General features: G+C 33.6%; 2 protein-coding genes and 1 long non-coding RNA gene across 3 annotated transcripts; 2 read left to right on the forward strand and 1 right to left on the reverse strand.

Annotated features, from left to right (window-relative positions):
* Positions 1-10,359: 10,359 nt before the first annotated feature.
* LOC133694344 (uncharacterized) lies at positions 10,360-11,373 on the forward strand. The gene is made up of 3 exons (XM_062115842.1): positions 10,360-10,710; positions 10,934-10,961; positions 11,284-11,373. Exons 1-3 carry the CDS (start codon positions 10,517-10,519, stop codon positions 11,371-11,373), a joined length of 312 nt encoding a protein of 103 aa, XP_061971826.1. The 5' UTR covers positions 10,360-10,516.
* A 277-nt stretch (positions 11,374-11,650) lies between these two features.
* LOC133693811 (uncharacterized) lies at positions 11,651-12,218 on the forward strand. Its single transcript, XR_009842182.1, has 2 exons — positions 11,651-11,721; positions 11,952-12,218. It is a non-coding gene; the product is annotated as an uncharacterized LOC133693811 (long non-coding RNA).
* A 989-nt stretch (positions 12,219-13,207) lies between these two features.
* On the reverse strand, positions 13,208-14,655 carry LOC133694168 (uncharacterized). Its single transcript, XM_062115628.1, has 2 exons — positions 14,440-14,655; positions 13,208-13,593 (listed from the first exon to the last, which is right to left on the reverse strand). The coding sequence occupies exons 1-2, from the start codon at positions 14,530-14,532 to the stop codon at positions 13,459-13,461; spliced, it is 228 nt and encodes a 75-aa protein (XP_061971612.1). The 5' UTR covers positions 14,533-14,655; the 3' UTR covers positions 13,208-13,458.
* Between the last annotated feature and the right edge of the window lie 4,812 nt (positions 14,656-19,467).

Genomic DNA, 19,467 nt, shown 5'->3' on the forward strand with positions numbered 1-19,467 from the left:
TAACATCACTTCCAAATTCTTTTCTAGTTTCTTCTTTCTAGCTCATTCCATCATCATCTAGCTTACCATTCCCTTGCCTCTAAAGGCCACCTCCAGAACATCAAAAGACGAAAGGCCTTGAGAAAAGTTTGTTCTTTGTTTCTTCTAGTTTAATTGTTCATTTCCATTTTTAATTCTGATCCAATGGCAGTTGATTGATTCCTAGTTCTCTGATTTCCCTTTTCTCTTGCTTTTGTTTAATCTAATGTTTGTATTTTCTAGCCTCCAGGGGGTTTAATCTTGCACTGGCCGAAGATTTTGCAGGTGAGCCACATGAATCTAATCTTGGGTATTATCAATATAATTTTTTTTTTCAACTTCTTATCGAATTGCACACCCTTTTGGTCCTGATCTTTGTGGTGCTAGCATAAATTATTTTCGTTTCCTTAGCCATGCTTCACTCCTTTGATTATACATGCATGCAATATCACAGAAGCACTCGAATCCATCATCCATGGTTCTGCACGCAAAGTTACATGTTATAGATAGAGATTATGTCTTGGCAGATGGACCCCACCCACACTCAACAAAAAGTAATTTTCCGTTTTTACTTTTTCTAGCCTTGTGAGTTCTGCCCTTACATATGTCTGCGAGTGAATGGCAAGGTTACGTAAAACATGATTATAATTTTGAAGTTCTTGGACAGGTAGACCTCGTTTTTACCTAAAATACAAATGAATTTCAAGCTTACCTAAAACAAGCAGGCAAATGGTGATTTTTTGTAAAAGGAAATCTTAGCTGGACCTGAGCATTACTGCAGTTCAAACCGGAGTGCTGAAGTCAAATGATTCCCTCTCTTGAATGCTGCCAATTGTAGGTTGTAGGTCCCATATGAGGATAAATCTAAATCAGTGAAGTGTAAAAATCATCCATGCAAACATAAAATGATAATCTCGATTCCTTTTAAGCTCACCACCTTTATATTTTTGAAGATTATGCACTGTGATAATATAAATTGGTGTTAGATTCACGCTACAAGCAACAGATTTATTCCAGGAAAAGAACAATTAAAGAGAAGAGTTTGTAGAAATTTAGTTATATAAGGAATCAGAAACAAAATATTGCATCTATATACTATGCTTGTTGCATTATAGTCATCCTCAGAGAAAATATAAAGAAAAGAAGATATCGTTACACATTCATTGCTTAAAAGAAATCACATGGAACGTAGAACGAAGACCAACTCCAAAGTATGGGGATTTAATTTCTTGATTTGTAAGGGTTTCAAAAGGAAACATGTCACCTCATTATTCATTAAACACATGGAATTTTTGGGTTTTTTTATTTTAATCTTTTTGATGAAATCCCAAATTTGTTTTTCAAAAATCTATAATATATAATCCCAAACATGATTTCCAACTAATTACAAGTAACTTGAGATTTGGTTGACATAATTGGGATTAAATCTTGATTTTGATTCCACTTATGGAACTTGGAAATTGCCAATCTCTCATCCCTCAAACCTTTTTTCCTAAATAAAATCAAACACAAATGCCATCTATCTTTTTCTCTGTATTTTGTGTGAACTTCATATTTCTTGTGAAAGGGAATTTAAGGTAAGCTTCGACAACTTACGCTACTATTGGTCATGAAGTAGGTTTAATACCATTTTTGTATTTTACTTCTTTTCATCAGTATTTGCAATACTCTCTGAACTTCTTTTCTGGTGCAACATGATCATATTGCTTGATATCATTAGAAATCTCCATGGAAGCTGCACTGAGTGATGAGCAAAGACTTTTGTTGCAGGTACGCTTTGCTTTGATCATGACGATGATCATAACTTGATTAACAATTATACTGTTCGATCCTCTCAAGATAAAATGAATGAAAATATATCAGATGTATGTGAAAACATTTTATCATGATAATTCTAGTCTAATTTAGTGTTTTTCTATGTATATATGAAATCAATTTTATTGCATCATTTTCTATTATATATTTTCAGAGTTATAATATTTTGATTTTACCATGGAATACTTTTTCATTAAAAACGTCAGGTCCATATTAAAATTTCACTGATGGTAGCAGGAGCCTGGGGAGCTAGGATCGTTAGCTGGAAGCAATCTGCCAGAATTGAATCAAGAAATCTCTCTTCAAGACCTTGCTCCTTGTACACTTGTAGATGGAGCACCTTCGGATGTTTCACAAGAAGATGTGCCAGATTCCACTCGACAAGGGTCGCCATCATTCAATTCTCTATCAATGGTAAGTTCCATGCATAATGCTTTCCTGTAGTTTTGATAGCTAAAAAATAAAAAATTATTTTTTTAATATTTTTAAATTGTTTTAATATGTTAATATTAAAAATAAATTTTAAAAAATATAAACTTTTATTTTAATATAATAAAAAAAACATTTTAAAAAACAACAATCTCTGCCTCACAACACCCTAATCCTATTCAATTGTTTTGAAATTTGTGCGAGGTTTACGTCTTCATTACAACTTGTACGTTTAGCTGCATAAAATCTAAGCCTCGTGACTTCTTTATTTTTGTTTATGGTTATCAGCAAGACGACCAATCACCAAAAGGAGGAGATCATCAACCTCAAATATTTGATGGAAACATTGATCTGAGCTTCTTAGAAAATGAAGAAGGAAATATTACTTGCGGAATCTCAGACTCTTCAGTTGCTAAAGCACCCAACTCGCAGCTTTTGCATTTCGAACCATCTTCTTTCGGTACTCCATTAATGGAGGTATCAAAATCTGCTTTTCCAACAATGGTATTGCTTCATCTGTCTCCTAACCATAGAAGCTATCAGTTTGCGTCCCTATTTAAGACTAATCTTCAATAACATGAAGCTTATACATCAACTAAAAATTATTACATCATCAACAAGGGTGATTAATACCAACTTAACCATGCTCGATTGGCAAGATAGGATCAGTGTAAAAAAGTGAAATATTTACTTTCGTTTCTATGTTTTAGCATCAGGGGCATTTGGAGCCAGAATCATCGGACGAGCCCAATCTAAATCGTGCAAACTCTGGACAGAGCATTGTGCAATCTGTATACTCAACTTTCGACCCTCTACATGGGAATTCTACAAACGCAGCACAGACTAGATCATCCTCGGTTAATCCTCCGGTACCAATTCCAACACAGGTATACTTTCCTCTGAAGGTAGATTCATTGATTAAACACTTAAACATGATAGTTTTAGATACAAAGTGTATAAAATTTAATTTATCACCCCTTAATTATAACATGACATGCATGAAGCCATGTACGCTAAGATAGGAAAAGATTAGGAATTACTAATCATGATTGTGCTTTTGATCAGATGGGAATGATCCCAACAAATGAGATGGTCCGGCCATTTTCAATGGGAAATGGGACACCAAATCAGTTCAATTCTCAATCACAAGAAGATACATTCCAGTCTGAGCTTTTCTTGTACGTCATTCTTAAGCATATTTTATCAGAAGATTACTTGTAATTACTTGTCTTCAGTTTTCCTTATTATTCCCAAAAATCAATAACGTTACTGACTACGGAAGCAGGCCGCCACCAGTGCTTCCATTCAACCAAAGCTCCATATCATTCAATGATCAAGTTGGACAGAACAATGTGATCAACAATAGCATTCAGCAAACAACTCAGTTTCCAGCTTCATATCCTCAAAATATGGTGACTACTCATGCTCACTCCAATTTGCTACAATGTCCATTAGCAAGTATTCGTATTGCCATATCACCCATTGAATCATAAAGTTTATGTGTTAGTGTATCTATCTATCTTGAGCATGTTCAGATTGTCTATTGTCAACAGACCACAATGGGGAATTTAGAGGGAACACCATCCTGGATCAACCAATATGAACTTCTTCCCAACCACAACACTCCTCCAGGGCCTCTAACTCCATCAAGGTACATAATATTCATCATTTTCTAGCCCTAGCTGTTGCTGTAATTATCAGTGATGACAATCGAATTACACTAAATGAATATTTGATTATATTTGATTTTAGGTATCAGCCTAATCAATTGATGGCAGCAAATTTCTTTGATTCCCAATGTACCAATCCCATGCTACCCGGACCATCAATGCCTTCGAGGTAAGCTAAAATGATACCAAATGCTAGCTTACAATTATGCATATGCATGTATAGACAAGTAACTAACAAAATATGCTACTTTAGGCACCAACATTTGACTAATTATCAGTTACGTTTGAGCGATCAAGTACCTGGGATGCTATCTGGGCCTCAACCTCCAATGAATCGAAGGTATTATTAATCTCAGATATACACTTTTTAATCGTGAAAACAACGGATTGATGAGGATTTTTCTGTTATAGGCCCCAGCAACGTCCATATCTATTTAATCAAGTTCAGATCACACCTAATGTGTATGATCCACAAGGTTCTACCATGTTGCCAGCTTCTTGTCTAAATTTGAGGTACGTGGTTTTTCGCTATAACATCTTAATTATGACCTGCAATTGATTATATATCAGTATAGCTTGTACTTGTTTAGTTTTTTTTGTGTTTCAACAGATAACGAAGCTTTGTTTTTCTTCTGAGTTTAGATCCCCACAGTTTCCTTCTCACAATCTTCAAGTTTCTGGAGAACATGATGTATTGAATTCACAATGTTATAACTCTATGTTATTCGGTCCTACTGCATCTTCAAGGTACCTTGTGTATCTCTGCACTCTCCCTGTGTTTATTTTCTTGATATAATCGAGAGCAAAACAAATTCGAACACCATATTGCTCACTAAAATAAATTCTTCTTTCCCCTAAGATGCTGTTCCATTTCATACATATCTTTTTCCTCTATTCTTGAAAGTTAGGTTCCAATAATCAAACACATTGAATATTTTTAGGCATCCGAATTCCTTTATTCATCAACATCATCCGGGACATGTCTATATGAAACCGAACGCAGCCACCGCTCAACAATATGGTGGCTTTAATCAATCTGGACCTTCTAGTCTTGCTCCCTGCAGGTATGCAATTCTTCATTTTCTGAAAAAAAAAAAAAATTAGTTTTTCCCATTAGAGAAGGAACATCATAGCATGAACATGTATCCAGCAAGCTAAACACAAGTGTGTGATGATTTTGGATTCAGGGTTCAATTTTTTTCTAATCAAGTACAAGTCAATCAAGCTGCTGTAATGCCTAACATAGACAACATGCAACAAGAGAACTTCATGCCTTGGAACTTCGGCAACTCTACCAGGTACTGATTGGCTTCTAGCTATTGTTGTGTACTACAGTGTTAAATCTTTTTGATAATTAGAGACACCATTGTTTATTTACTGCTTAAGAGAAACAACCAATTATTGACAGGCTTTTTATAATTTGATGATCACTTCATTTTTACACAGGTCGCAGATGGATAGCCTCCATGTCCAAGGACTGCTAAATCAAGCTGCTAGACCAAATGCCTCAAATCTTGGCCTTGACACTTCCCTGAACAGTCAAATTATGGGCTTAGATCATACTCAGCAAGTAAAAACTCTAACTGAATTATCATCTCTTAATTTTTTTTGCCCACGTATTTTGCAATAAACTAACTATGAATTTCAATAGCAAAATAAGGGTAAGAGCACAGAAGTATTTTCTCATCATTATCCGGATATGGTGTCAATGCCGAACAACCACAATGAGGTACGTGGGTGTTCCCTGCATATATCAAAAGTTTAGCCATTCTTGGTTCCCTGCTTAATTTAATTATTTCTTCAAATTGCGTTTTAGAACATGATTTTAGGAAGCCGTGGCCGTGGAAATAGCCATTTCATAATTGGAGAATCATCATCTTCTAAACGCCAAAGGGTACTTAAAAAAGTTAATTTTTTTTTTAACGTTATACGTTCTTGGGAAAGTTTAATGATGCTTTCTTCTTCGTATCTAATGCAGACGGAATGGACACCGAGTCATAAAGTTCAAGAGAGCATGAATGCTTCTAGTCTTGGTTCGAGGTTGGTTTATGGAGTTCAAAATCAATGTTTCATAACACCAACGCCACATGTTTCCTGCTTATATCTATGACTGAAAGGATTTATGAATTGCAGGGTAGCTAAAAACGACATATATGATCCACTGTTTGAGGGGATAGGTCTGCAGATTGATCCTCATCTGCGGATGCTTGCTTTGATGTAATTGAACAAGGTAACTACTTCGAATATACTTGTTCTTTCTTCTTTTTCCCCCTTGCATTAACATCCTTTGATGTTTTCAATATCAGCTCTGCCTACAACCTGTCTATTTATTACACAATGCTTACAAAATCACTGCACTTCTAAATCAATGTATTAATATTTGTTGACTTCATAATTTTGCAGGAAGTGCTGCGTGCATGCTCTGCGAAAGAGAGCTTTGATCTTCTTGGAGCTTGCTGTTGATGGAAGATTAAGAAACAAAAGAACACTCTTGACTATTCACTGCATGCAAATTGAAAAATTTCCTTTCTCCAGCAATTTGAACATGTTTATTTCATTTAATTTCTTAACTATGCTTGGAATTTGATAGTAATTTTCTTTAAAGGATAAGTGACTTAAAGATTATTTTTATTAGCAGGTTCATATCATCGGTAAATGTTGATTTTGGGCTAACCATGCATGTCTGTGAAATTTCGTATTAGATAATAAGAAGGCAAAACTGGTATAATTGGATAACAAAACGAATTAAATATGGTTTTTTAAATTAGCCTAGGTTAATTTACATTAAAGACAATGAGTATCATTGTTATTTTCTTTATTATATATAATCAACTTTTTATCTAAAATCTTTAAAAAATTAAATATAATTTTTAATTATAATAAAATGGATGGAGTTTTTTTAAAAAACTTTATTCCAAAACCCCATATAATAAATATTATTAAAATACATAATATTTTCTCTCACGATATAGAGTTTGCACCGTAAAATCAACATAGTAATTGGTATTTTTATAGTAAAATTTGTTTAGTTTCATATTCAAAATACTCTCGATCTAGCACATTGATTAAAATTAAATTTTTTAATAAATAATTTTAAAATAGTATTTAGTTACTGTCTCAAAATAAAAAAGACAAAAATAGTAAGAGAAAGAGAACATATCTTGCTATCTTTTATGTTTTGAAATAATAGAAATTTATTTTATATTTATCTTCGTCCTAACTAAACATATATTTTTCCTTTTTCTATATGTATTTTCTATCCTATTACCTTACCCAAATGCAACGTACTTTCCACATCAACATAGTGTATTTAAAGAAATTTAATAAATTATTTTTAAATATTAGTCGCAATATTTGAATTAAAAAAAATAAAAAATAGAGCGAATTACCTCTTTAGCTACACTTTAACTACCAAGTTAATCACTTGAGTTTATTTACTAAAAAAAATGTGACTCCTTTTTCATGGAAAAAATCCAAGATTTTAGAAATGGTGAAAAAATTTGCAAGGGAATCACCTCTTTAACTACCAAGTTAATCACTTGGGTTTATTTACTTAAAAAATCTGACTCCTTTTTCGTGGTTGCAAGAGAAGGTAAGTCTACCGCATAAGGACGGTAAATTCAAGCATCTGGTATTTGCAGTAAAGGCGGGGCATTATGGGAACAGGATAAAACCAAACCAATAGATAGTAATTAGTAAATAAATCAACACGAGCGTTTCTTGTATCTAAGTGGGCCCCACAAGAGCTCCATTTGGCAACACGAACCATCCATGGCAGTCTGTCTAACTAGGCCCCACGTAGAATAATCCCAGGGCCACCAAGTAGACCCCACATTTAGTTTTTTTTTTCCCCCCATAAATGGGGGTATCTTCGGTTTCTATCATTTATTTGGAAATAACGGGGAAGGGGGGGAGGAACGTGGGAACGGTGAGCACGTGGCTGGGTTTGTTAGGAAGAAGCCAAAAGAGCAAAAACAAACCTTTTGACAGAGGTTGGTAGAGTATTTGGCACTGTACGCCTACTGCCTCTGCATGCAAAAAACGGTCACGCTTTTTACGAGGGAGGGAGGGGATCCCTGCTGGAACGTGGCAAACCTCAGGGCAGTTAAGTCATTTAATTATTTGAGCGGAAAAACGTACGAGTCAAATCGGATATCTTCGGAAAAAGTAAATCTGCTTTTGGCAAATCATTTCTCATCAGCCTAATTGGATCTCTTCATTTTGCTTTTTCGTAGATTACGATCTCCTCTTGTTTTCGTGTTTTTTTTATGACTAAATTTATTATATTCTCAAGAATTACAAATTAACTCTTCTAAACAAAAAAAAATATCTAATTATATTTATCGAAGAGGTTGAGAAAAAATATCTAATTATACCTTTTCTATACGTGTATATATTATTAGATCATTTATAACGTAAAAAAAGACCATTAATGTTGATTAAAAACTATAGTATTATCTGACATGATCGAATGATCATTTTATAATGATAAAATAATTATTGTTTGTTAAAAATTATAATAATTAAATTATCTTTCATTAAAAATTATAGTATTATAATATATGTTGTATGTTCATTTTATAACGACAAAATGATCATTGTTCGTTATAAATTATAACGACGAAATGACAATTCATTAAAAATCATAGCATTATTGCATGTGTAGTATGATTATTTTATAATAATAATAAAATGACCGTTGTATATTAATGACCTTTCATTAAAAATCATAGTATTATTGCACGTGTTATATGATTATTTTATAACGACAAAATGATCGTTGCTTGTTAAAAACTATAACAAAAAATGATTTTTTATTAAAAATTATAGTATTATCTCACGTGTTGTATGATCATTTTATAACGACAAAATGATCGTTGCTATGATTTTTTATTAAAAATTATAGTGTTATCTCACGTGTTGTATGATCATTTTATAACGACAAAATGATCGTTGTTTGTTAAAAACTATAACGAAAAATTGACTTTTCATTAAAAATCATAGTATTATCACACGTGTTGTATGATCATTTTATAACGATAAAATGATCGTTATTCGTTATAAATTATAATGATAAAATGACAATTCATTAAAAATCATATATAGTATTATTTCAGGTGTGGTATGACTATTTTATAACGATAAAATAATCATTGTTCATTAAAAACTATAACGACAAAATGATCTTTTATTAAAAATCATAGTATTATTACACGTGTTATATGATTATTTTATAATGACAAAATAATCATTGTCTGTTAAAAACTATAACACAAAATAAGTACCTTTCATTAAAAGTCATAATATTATTGCACGTGTGGTATGACTATTTTGTAATGACAAAATGATTTTTCATTAAAAATCATAATATTATTGTACATGTTTTTATAATGATAAAATGATAATTGTTTGTTAAAAACTATAACAACAAAATGATATTTCATTAAAAATCATAGTATTATTGGTAGTGTTATATGATCATTTTATAAAGACAAAATGATCATTATTCATTAAAAACTATAACAATAAAATGATATTTTATTAAAAATCATAGTATTATCTCACGTGTTGTATATGATTATATTATAATGATAAAATAATAACACAAAATAATTGTTTATTCATTAAAAACTATAACAACAAAATAATTTTTAATTAAAAATTATAATATTATCTCACGTGTTGTATAATTTTGTTCATTAAAAATTATAACAACAAATTAAATGATCTTTAAATTTATTATATTATATAGAACATGTTGTATAATCATTTTATAACAAAAACAATAAAAAAAATTATAGTATTATCATTGGTGTTGAAAATCCTTCAGAATATTTGATGTAAAATCCCTTGAAAAATGAATTTCAAGAAGGTAAAATATATAAAAATAAAAATGTTAAAAGACGATCAAGATATCAAGTAGTCAAATTAAACGAAAACATTTATTTTTTTACGACACAGCAATCAAGCATAGATTTTTAGAGTAGTAGCTAGGCACTGGCCTTGAGGAATAACGTACTATTGTGACATCCAGAAATGGAATTGATGCTAAAGATTGTGAGGGAGCGTAGTAGACCTTAATTTGCAAAAGGAATATTAGTTACTTATTATTAATTCAAATTTCGTATTTTCCAAAATCACAGACGCACATATATATATATACATGCTTTCATTTCTTTTATTGAGTATAGTCTCTCTAATCCTATGAATATGAACTTATTTGTGGAATTAAAATGATTTAAAAGTTGGATTTCTCTAGAAAATATATTATATCAAAAGTTGGGCACCGTTCTTTTTTAATTTGCATTTTTAAGAACCCCAGAGCATATCCCAGATACCCTAGCTAGCTAGTTTGCCAGGAGGTTTGCAGCTTTAAATCTCTCATGTTTTCCGAAACTACACCATTTAACGGGAAAAAGAAGAAGAAGAAGAAGAGGAGGAGGTGGATAAGTACGAGATTTGAAGCTGTCGAAACACCTGTCAAGTACCTAGCCTGTCTTTGTTCCTATAAATGCACCCCACAAAGCACTTGGTCCTCATCAAATAAGTTACTCCCTTTCCCTTACTCCCTTCTTTTGTCCAAAATGGCTAGATTTAGGTTCACCGTTAATGAGAAGAGAAGCACGGGAGCTTCTCAACAACAGGAGCAAGAGCAGCAGCAAAAGGAGGGACATCAGCGGCAGCAGCAAGCACACAGCGAATCTGACAACAATACGTGTTTGAGACGCCCTATGCTTCCTCCTGTTCTTGCCTTGCCTGCATTTGAAGACAGTAACAGGTACTAGCTCCATGTGTAAATGAAATGCTAGCTAAGGTGCTTTTTCTTAATTATTTATATGTGTAAATCTCAGGTCTGGAAATGGTTTGGTTCGCTATGCGACTAAGTAAAAAACCTCTTTTCAATTGTGAAGGAAATTGTTGCCATATTCACACAAACGTGCATTTCGATCAATAATCAACCTTCATTTATTCACTAACCCTTTGAATCTAATGCCATGCAGCGAAGATAATGGAGAAGAATTGCAAGAGGTGATGTACAGCTCTCTTCGTCTCTATTGCATGGATGTTCTTCATTTTCTTAATGGTTTCTTTTGGATTAATTAAGTCTACATTCAAAGAATTCATTCAATTGTTCTGCATGTATGTAGGCGATATATTAATGTTGTAGTTATCCTTTAAATCTCTTAATTAATCTCTACATTAGTACAAATATATATGTTAAAAGTACTCTAATATTCCAAGTCCACAAGTTCATGGGACCTTTTCTCCTGTGAGAATAAGTTAATACGAGTTAGAGTTCCTTTCTACCTTCTCCCCTGATTATTTCTAACATTTACATGCTTATAAACAGGAAAGGAACCGACTCATTCAACGATATTCTGGCGGGGAGCTACAATTCCTCATTGACTGGTTAATTCTCTATTTAATTCTCGATCCATAGTACTCTGTGTGTGTGTGTGTCTATACACACACACACACACACACACACGATTCCATATTTCATTACTAAGTATAATGACTATTTCTAATTATACATATTGCTTCTTCTGCATGTACTGGATTCTTTATTAAATTCGGATCAAATATTACAACCATAGGTTTGAGGTATGCCTGATATTAATTTACAAAATTCTATTAATATTAGTGAAGACAAATACAATGTGTTTAGTAGATCCTCTCCTCTTCTTCACTGTATGATGAAACATGCAACTCTTTTATGTTTGCAGCACATCCATAGGGATATAGAGGAAATAAGGCGTGATCTGGACTCTGTCAAAGAGGAACTCTGGTAGATATCCTTCCTGCTCTATGAACCTTCATTAACTCGCATTGCATGTTTAGTTTCTCCCTCTCAGTGGGCTCATGTTCACGTATTTTTTGGATGAGAGTTATTTTTTCATCAATTTCCACAAAAACTTTAAATGAGACATGAAAAAAGGAAAAAAAGAAAGAAAGAGGGGGCTAAATGCCGGTTATGATCTTCCTAACCAGTTCTCATTGAAGGGTTTTTCTTTGCAGGCGAAAACGATATGAGTAAGGGAAAGTGGGAGACGATATGACATGGAGGAGGAGAGATCCTGTCAAATCCGAGTCATATTGTCTAGTGTTTTAGCTGAAAATTAAGCTTGCGAATCTATGTTCGTTTTATGTCGTCTTTTTAGTGTCTTTTAAGTTTCTTTTATGTCGTTGCAGTTTGAGTCAGTGCTTCGTCTTCGGACAATGTATGCTATGTTTCTGGTGAAATCTGGCTTCTTAAATAAAGTTTAAGTGCAATTGTCAGTGGAACTCTCTTTTCGGTGCTCTTACTCTGGGGCGTGCCAGATCCAGTTCTGTGCCATGTATGAACTATAGGATGTGGTTCGATAAAAGTGCAGCTTTCAATGATATCTTGCTCTAAATGCCACAGCCGTTCCATGAAACAAATGCCTCTGGTAACCATTTTCCATTTACATGAACCTTGGTATAATAATATTTATACTACCGATAATCTGTGTGTATAAACCGCTACAAACAACTTTCCTGCTTCTACTGCTATTCTACCAACACCTAATCATCTGAGTGTATGAGTAGCTAGGCCAGGAATATAGTGTGAATAACTCAAGCAGGAAAACACCCATCCAGGCCAGCGCTAGCTGCCTCCTTCACAAGAAGTTTAACGAGCAATAGAACCCAAATGCAAATGCAAGGTCCATGATTTTGTCTTCCAGCAGTACACGGGCAATAAGAAAACAGATGGGTGAATGAATTAGTATTGAGGCAGCATGGTAAAGGATCTGCATTGTTGATGAGGGAGAGAAACCAGGCTCAAATTTTGTGAAGGGTCCGAGAGGCTGAGCAGAAAGTAGGCATAGTAATTAGTGGTGGGAGAATAGGTGCCCTAAAAGGAGTACTTTGCAATATTTGCAAACTGTCCCCAAAGTTACTTGTATAACAAATGATGCAACTGTTAAGCTCGCCTCAGCTAGATGAATGAGAAACATTGGCCACCTTGCATGGAACAACTATCAAAAGAAAAGAAAAGAAAAAAACACTCAGGGAACAAAAAAAAAGGTAAGTCGACTCCTTAATCATGCACCATGTTATGTAGCGCCGAAGAGTGTTGACAAACCCCATCGACAATAAAGGTATGATAGACTGCTGGTGTAAAATACAATGTTTACACATCTTTTACACTATTACTCTATTCATATGTAAACTGAATGCCAGCAAAATATGCTGCTGACTTTGCAAAATAGGTGATCACTTCCTCATATCATTCATAGCGTTCTAGGAGCAGAGCAAAACATAACTCTAGTCATATATTGATCCCATTGTTCTTCCTTTACACCACAACTACCAGATCATAATACCAGCTATTAGCAGACATTAAAAGAAAAATCAACATCATTGGGCATTCTCAAGGCACCATAAGTTTTTTTAAAAGCAAAGTCAACAGGAAATAGAGCATTATATGTTAAGATATTCTCTCAGGCATTACACGAATGAGTCTGTATATGTTTATGTGTTCTTGAACAAAAACCAAATCTCAATACTGAGTGTTATCAAACACCCAAGGTTCGTGCAAGAAGAGTTCCCGGCCATTCATTTGTACTGTTCCTGCAGCTATATCTTCTTCACGTTTCCTAGCAGCTTCAGCTTTTCTAGCTGAGGAATCTGCTTCCTGATATAAAAAAAAGAAAAGAAAAGAAAAAAGACTGATATTTATTGTCATAATTATAAAAGAAAAAAGTAAATAAAGTAGTCTAACATTAGTAGAGCCCTCATCATGTCTCTGAACTTGTTATCAACTTGGTAACAGTTCAAGGAGATGGGATTATGCAAATACCCTCTACTTAACAGCAAGTTATTATAATGCCTTGAGAAGGCTCTCAGTTACCTTCACTAGTAACATCCTGCAGACTAAAATTTTTAGTTTCGCGGTGGTGTCTGATTTGTAACAGATTCATTGCGGCAACTACTATCAAAAAGAAAACACACAACATGGGTACCAACTCTTGCTGCTAACAGTTAAATGCATTACCACAAAATCCCTTTCCCAGTTCTTTATTCCTTCTTGATGATAACTTTGACCCACCAAATCAATATATGGCCGATAGGATAGAAAGGATCAGGAACTACCATGTATGGCCAATTATATTAAACCCTCAACAAATTACAGATACCTGGATGATAAATGAAATTGGGAACCAAGTAAAGAAGTGCATTACCACTCAGTAACATTGTATTTATTTCGCAAATAGCCTTTAAAGTGAATTCATACACAAAAAACTAACAGAGATTCCCTATTCTAATTCCTAAGACAAAGGCCAAACTGTTCAATATTTCTAGTGTTGCACTGCTTTGACATGATACACACACCAAACTCAACGATTTAAGATGAGAATTTTGGTATATATTAACATATTTAAAATTTTCAATCTAGCTCAATTATCAGTTATGAATTCCAGGACAATTGGTTGGATATAGAAAGAAACCCTAGAAAAGTAAAGGGCGAAGAAGAAAATACCTTTTGGCGTTTCCAGAGGAGGAACTGGGCCTGTGTTATTGGATTAGACTTTGGCATCTCGTTTGCTTGCTTCTCTTCTTCTGCGCCGCCCATTTTCTTTTAATTTTTTTCTTCTCCTTCCTTGCTTCCAATCTTAAACCTTGTTCCTGCTTCCCTCCCTCTTCTTCCGATGGAGACGACAATCAATTGTGTTTTTTTTTCTTTTCCTGTCAAGCGATATGTCGTTTCGCTTCTCTTTTCTACCCTTTTGTTATATATATATATATATATATATAGAAACACACACACAAAATCTTTCTCACTTCTCTTTTCATCTTTCAAAAAATAAATCAAATTGAAAAATAACGAGAAATTAAAAAAAGGGCTAGATTTCAAGAGGATTGAAAAATGTTGAGATAAAATTATTGTTTTTAAAATTATAAGGATTATTAGTTAATTTTGTTATTATGAACCAAGTTATATTTAATTAACTATTTTAATCGTTTTTTATATTGTTATACAATATACTAAAAGAGATGGGGCTTACATTTTAGCTCTTTTCATAATCTATTATGTACTGTATTGTTTGTTTTAAATAATGCATTTTTTTTTAGATTTAACATTTCTAATTTTATCTTTCTATTTTGCATTACCATGTTTTTTTTAACATATTTTTTTCATTCTCGCATGTATACAATTTTAAAAATCATTCCAAGATTTATTAATTATCAATTTGGCGAAACTATAATTGTGGTTAACAATGAAGTTTGACAACAAGAAAAAAAGAGCCTTATTACTATTTAATAGTAGAAAACTTCAATTTAATCCTTTAAGTTAAGGTTTATTTATCATTTGACCCCTATTATTTTAGCAATTAACTAGTATATTTGATCGCGCTCCGCTATGGGTTGGAATATTTCCCAAGTAGCTTGTGTTAGGTGTGGGTGTCAGGCTCAAACACGTTGGGTCTGGTGTGGCTGCCAGATCCAAGGCGATTGGATCTAGCGTGATTGGCAAACCCAAGTTGTTTTTAGCAAGGTTGTCATACCCAAGTCGCTTGGGTCTGGCACGATTGCTAAACCCAACCAAAGAGAGATTATCGGAGAAAACAAAAGGATGGAGAGATAATTGGATTTGGCATGGGGGTCTGACACTTGGGTCTAGTAAGGGTGTCAGACCTAAAATGCGAGTATTTTTGTTCTTCTACACTGTTTTTTATGTAATTTTCTATAATCATAAAGGCATTCATGTTTACTTGGGTCTGACAACAATGTCAAACTCATGTTATATGTCAGACCCAAAGCATTTGAGCCTGATGTGATTTTAAGCCTAAGACGGTTGGGCCTGGTGTGTTTGCCAGACCCAAGGCGCTTGGACCTGGTGTTATTGTCAGACCCAATGTGTTTGGGTCTGGGGTGGTTTTATTGAAAAGAAAGAAAATATTATTTCAATAAAAAAATAACATGAACACCTAATAATCTAATGATCACAACTATGATAAAAGATTTTGTCACCCCAATAAAGCTACTTTATAAGAATAAGTTCTCAAATAGGATTACTAAAAACTTTCTTAGCTATTTTTCAAACTGAAAAGTTTTAAAAACATCAAAATAGATGTTTTAAAATTTAAAACTATAGTACCAAAGAGAGATAATCACAAAATGAAAGGATTGAGAGGTAATTGGATCTGGCATAGGTGGTGTCAGACCTTAGTCGCTTGGGTCTACCAGAGCCAAGGACCTTGGATCTTGCACTTGGGTTTGGTAATGGTGTCAGACCCAAGTGGCTTGGGTCTGGCAACCATGCTAGACCCAAGATACTTGGGTCTTGAAACTACGTCAAACTCAAGTAATTTGGGTCTAGCGTGGTTGTCAAACTCATTATTCAATAGTTAAAATACATCTTATAATCAAAGGTGTTTGATCCAAGTTTGCTTGAGTCTAGCAAACGTGACTGACCCACTTTTACTTGGACCTGACAACATGTCAGACCCATGTTACTTGGATTTGGAATCATACCTTACCCATGTTTTTTTGCAATTGGCAGCATGATTTTCTAGAAGGAGAAAGGGCAAAGAAGGAATGAGGGAAAACCCCCTCACTTAGAGCTCTTTTATTGGCCTCTTTGGCACATGTGCCTTGCCACTGTGGGTGACAAGGCGCATTGAAAGATGCCCTATAAAGAAGCTATCAATTTTGTTCTACCCGCACATGCCACCCAAATAGCATGAGCGGCGCCCACCTGTTGGCGCGTGCCTAGTACACGTCAACTATTTCTGAATATAAATAATAATTTGCATCTTATTGGAAAAGACAATCCTACCTCCAATTACATGCTTAGCAAGTTTCTTCGGCAAGAACAATTCTGTCATTATACTGCTCCAATCCACAGTAATTTGTGTCTACGTGAACAGTAAAACCAAGAGTAGTTTTAGTTTTCTTAGTAATATTTTGATATAAAACTTTGTCATTACCTATTTTTTACCATATTTTTCTTACGTTTTTTTAAAAAAAGAAATCTAAAAATATATTTTGATGTATTTGCATCGTTTTTGTATTTTGAACGACTTTTCAAAAGAAGTGAAATTCAAAAATTTACTTTCGACGTATTTGATTTGTAACGTGTTCATTTCAAAATCATTAATCAATTTTATTGAGTCAACATTGACATTGTCTTTTTTTTAAATATCAAAATACAAAAAAAAATTGAATATGAAGACCAAAAGTGCAAAACAAGGAAAATGAGGGACCAAATGTTTTTTTAGTTGCTTAGGGACCAAGCAATTAGGAGGAAAATGATAAGTTTATTTTGTATATAAATATGTGGTTGTACCACACAAAAAAAGGGGAAAATTTCATGGGGGAGAAGGAATTTTAAGGGAGTATTAGTTAGAACAAAAATCACCCACACACCAAAACACTCTCTCACCTACCAACTTACACACACCTATACAATACAAAAAAAAAAAAAACCTTAGACCTATTAATAAAAAAATACCAGCCATCCACCATACCAAACACCACCTTTAGCAACTAGATAAGGTGCACCAACCCATCTCCACCAATTTTCCCAGCCACAACAAATCACCCATTAACAATAATAGTGTAGGTCCCTTGTAGCTTTAGTATAATCTTCTTGCCTCTATGATTTCTTTCAGACCAAAACCCAACTACCAAAACCAAAGAAATCCTCCACTCTTTACTGTGACCATCACCCACGGGGCAACATTGACTATCTAGGCATCCACAGCCAACGTTCCCACCCTCCTTCCTTCAGTCACCATTCACCCACCATCATCAATCCAGTACCGGTTCTCTTTTCTCAACCATATAGTCGTAACTCTTCTATCAAAACCAAAGAACCACCACCTCAGCTAAGAGTCCAATCTCTCCTCCCCACAAACATATCTAAAAACCAAACTATTGTCCTTTCCTCTCGCCAAAATAATAGCATATCTCATCATAGTCCACCTCTTTGATTAACCACCAATAGTCCCCACATTAGTGACCACAACACCAACCTCTCTTTACCTCAAAAGATCTACTAGCTCACCACAAAGTAAAAAAAACAAACTTCTTTATCAAATACCATTGCTCATCATCTTCTGCATCCTCTCATTATGGTAGTAGCACCGGTGACTAACCAAAAAGAAGAGAGAAACATATTCATTTTATAAGAATAATAAATAAACCAATTGTTTATGTAATTTAAAACTGTTGTAGGTGATAGTGTGTCACAATCTAAAAAAAACATAATTATTTAAAAGTGTAAAATTTTATGTGGTGTAATTTTATTTTTTTTTACTAAAAAATCAATAGAGTTTCTCTTATAACGGGACCATACCAAGTTATCGACATCTTTATTCTTGACATAACTCATATCATAATCATGGTTCAATCATCTTGGACCTTTTTCCCAAACAAAGCATCACAAAAAAAACAGGTATTGTCCGATAATCAAGATGCAATCAATAATAAAAAAACAAAATAAAGTAAACAATTCTAAGGTTTACTTAACTTGAATAATCAAATAATTAAAAATAAAAAATAAAAACTTAAATTATGAATGTAACACCCTCATTATTTAATCATTCCAACATTTCTAATCATATGAGCAACCATGATAGAATCAAATACTTAATTTAACATAAAGATATTCTTAAGTATGTCATACACATTAATTATATATAAAAATTTTGTTCTACAATTATAAAGGTTCATTCAACCTCTTTTACATTATTCTTAATTCTCAAAATGCATGTTGATTAATATAAATACACAAAAAGTAGCATATATTCAAGTAGGATCTATTCTACTGTTGCGAGGGTCCTGAAAATAAAATTAATATTTTATCAGCATAATTATTAATAAATGTAATGTATCATTTCACTACACCCATATAAAAATATTTTTTTTCTATATACTTTATTATGAATCACTAATATCTTACACCTCCATATTCATCCAATTAAATTCCAATCTTAGTCGTTTCACGGGGGTACTGCTCCCTCATTAGGGACACTAATTCATTCGCTCAAATATCGAGCACTAGTTCATTCGTCCAATTATCTGCACTAATTCATCCGTCCAATTACCGGACATTAGTTCACTCGCCTAGTTACCAGTACTAATTCATCCGTTTAATTACCGGCACTAGTTCACCCGCCCAATTACCAGGCATTAGTTCACTCGCTCAATTACCGGTACTAATTCATCCGCTCAATTACCGAGCATTAATTCATCCGTCTAATTATACCGGGCATTAATTCACCCGCCCAATTACCAGGCATTAATTCACCCGTCCAATTACCGGTACTAATTCATCTGCTCAATTACTGGACATTAATTCATCCGTCCAATTACCGGTACTAATTCATCTGCCCAATGACCGATATTAATTCACTTGCCCAATTATCGGTACTAATTATTCCGTTTAATTACCGGGCATTAATTCACTCGCCTAATTACCAGACATTAATTCATCCGCCCAATATGTTCATCCGTTAACATCAAACATAAATTATAGAATTTCTAATTAAAATCAGCACAA

Source organism: Populus nigra, chromosome 5 (genome assembly GCF_951802175.1).
Source record: "Populus nigra chromosome 5, ddPopNigr1.1, whole genome shotgun sequence".
Classification (NCBI taxonomy): Eukaryota; Viridiplantae; Streptophyta; class Magnoliopsida; order Malpighiales; family Salicaceae; genus Populus; species Populus nigra.

What these genes read in the sequence shown, in the direction of transcription:
- LOC133694344 (XM_062115842.1), top strand. Translation starts at nt 10,517, where the DNA reads ATGGCTAGATTTAGGTTCACCGTTAATGAGAAGAGAAGCACGGGAGCT. An exon ending in GCATTTGAAGACAGTAACAG is followed by an intron (nt 10,711 to 10,933) that starts GTACTAGCTCCA and finishes AATGCCATGCAG; the next exon opens with CGAAGATAATGGAGAAGAAT. An exon ending in ATGGAGAAGAATTGCAAGAG is followed by an intron (nt 10,962 to 11,283) that starts GTGATGTACAGC and finishes GCTTATAAACAG; the next exon opens with GAAAGGAACCGACTCATTCA.
- LOC133694168 (XM_062115628.1), bottom strand. Translation starts at nt 14,532, where the DNA reads ATGGGCGGCGCAGAAGAAGAGAAGCAAGCAAACGAGATGCCAAAGTCT. An exon ending in TCCTCTGGAAACGCCAAAAG is followed by an intron (nt 13,594 to 14,439) that starts GTATTTTCTTCT and finishes TTTTTATATCAG; the next exon opens with GAAGCAGATTCCTCAGCTAG.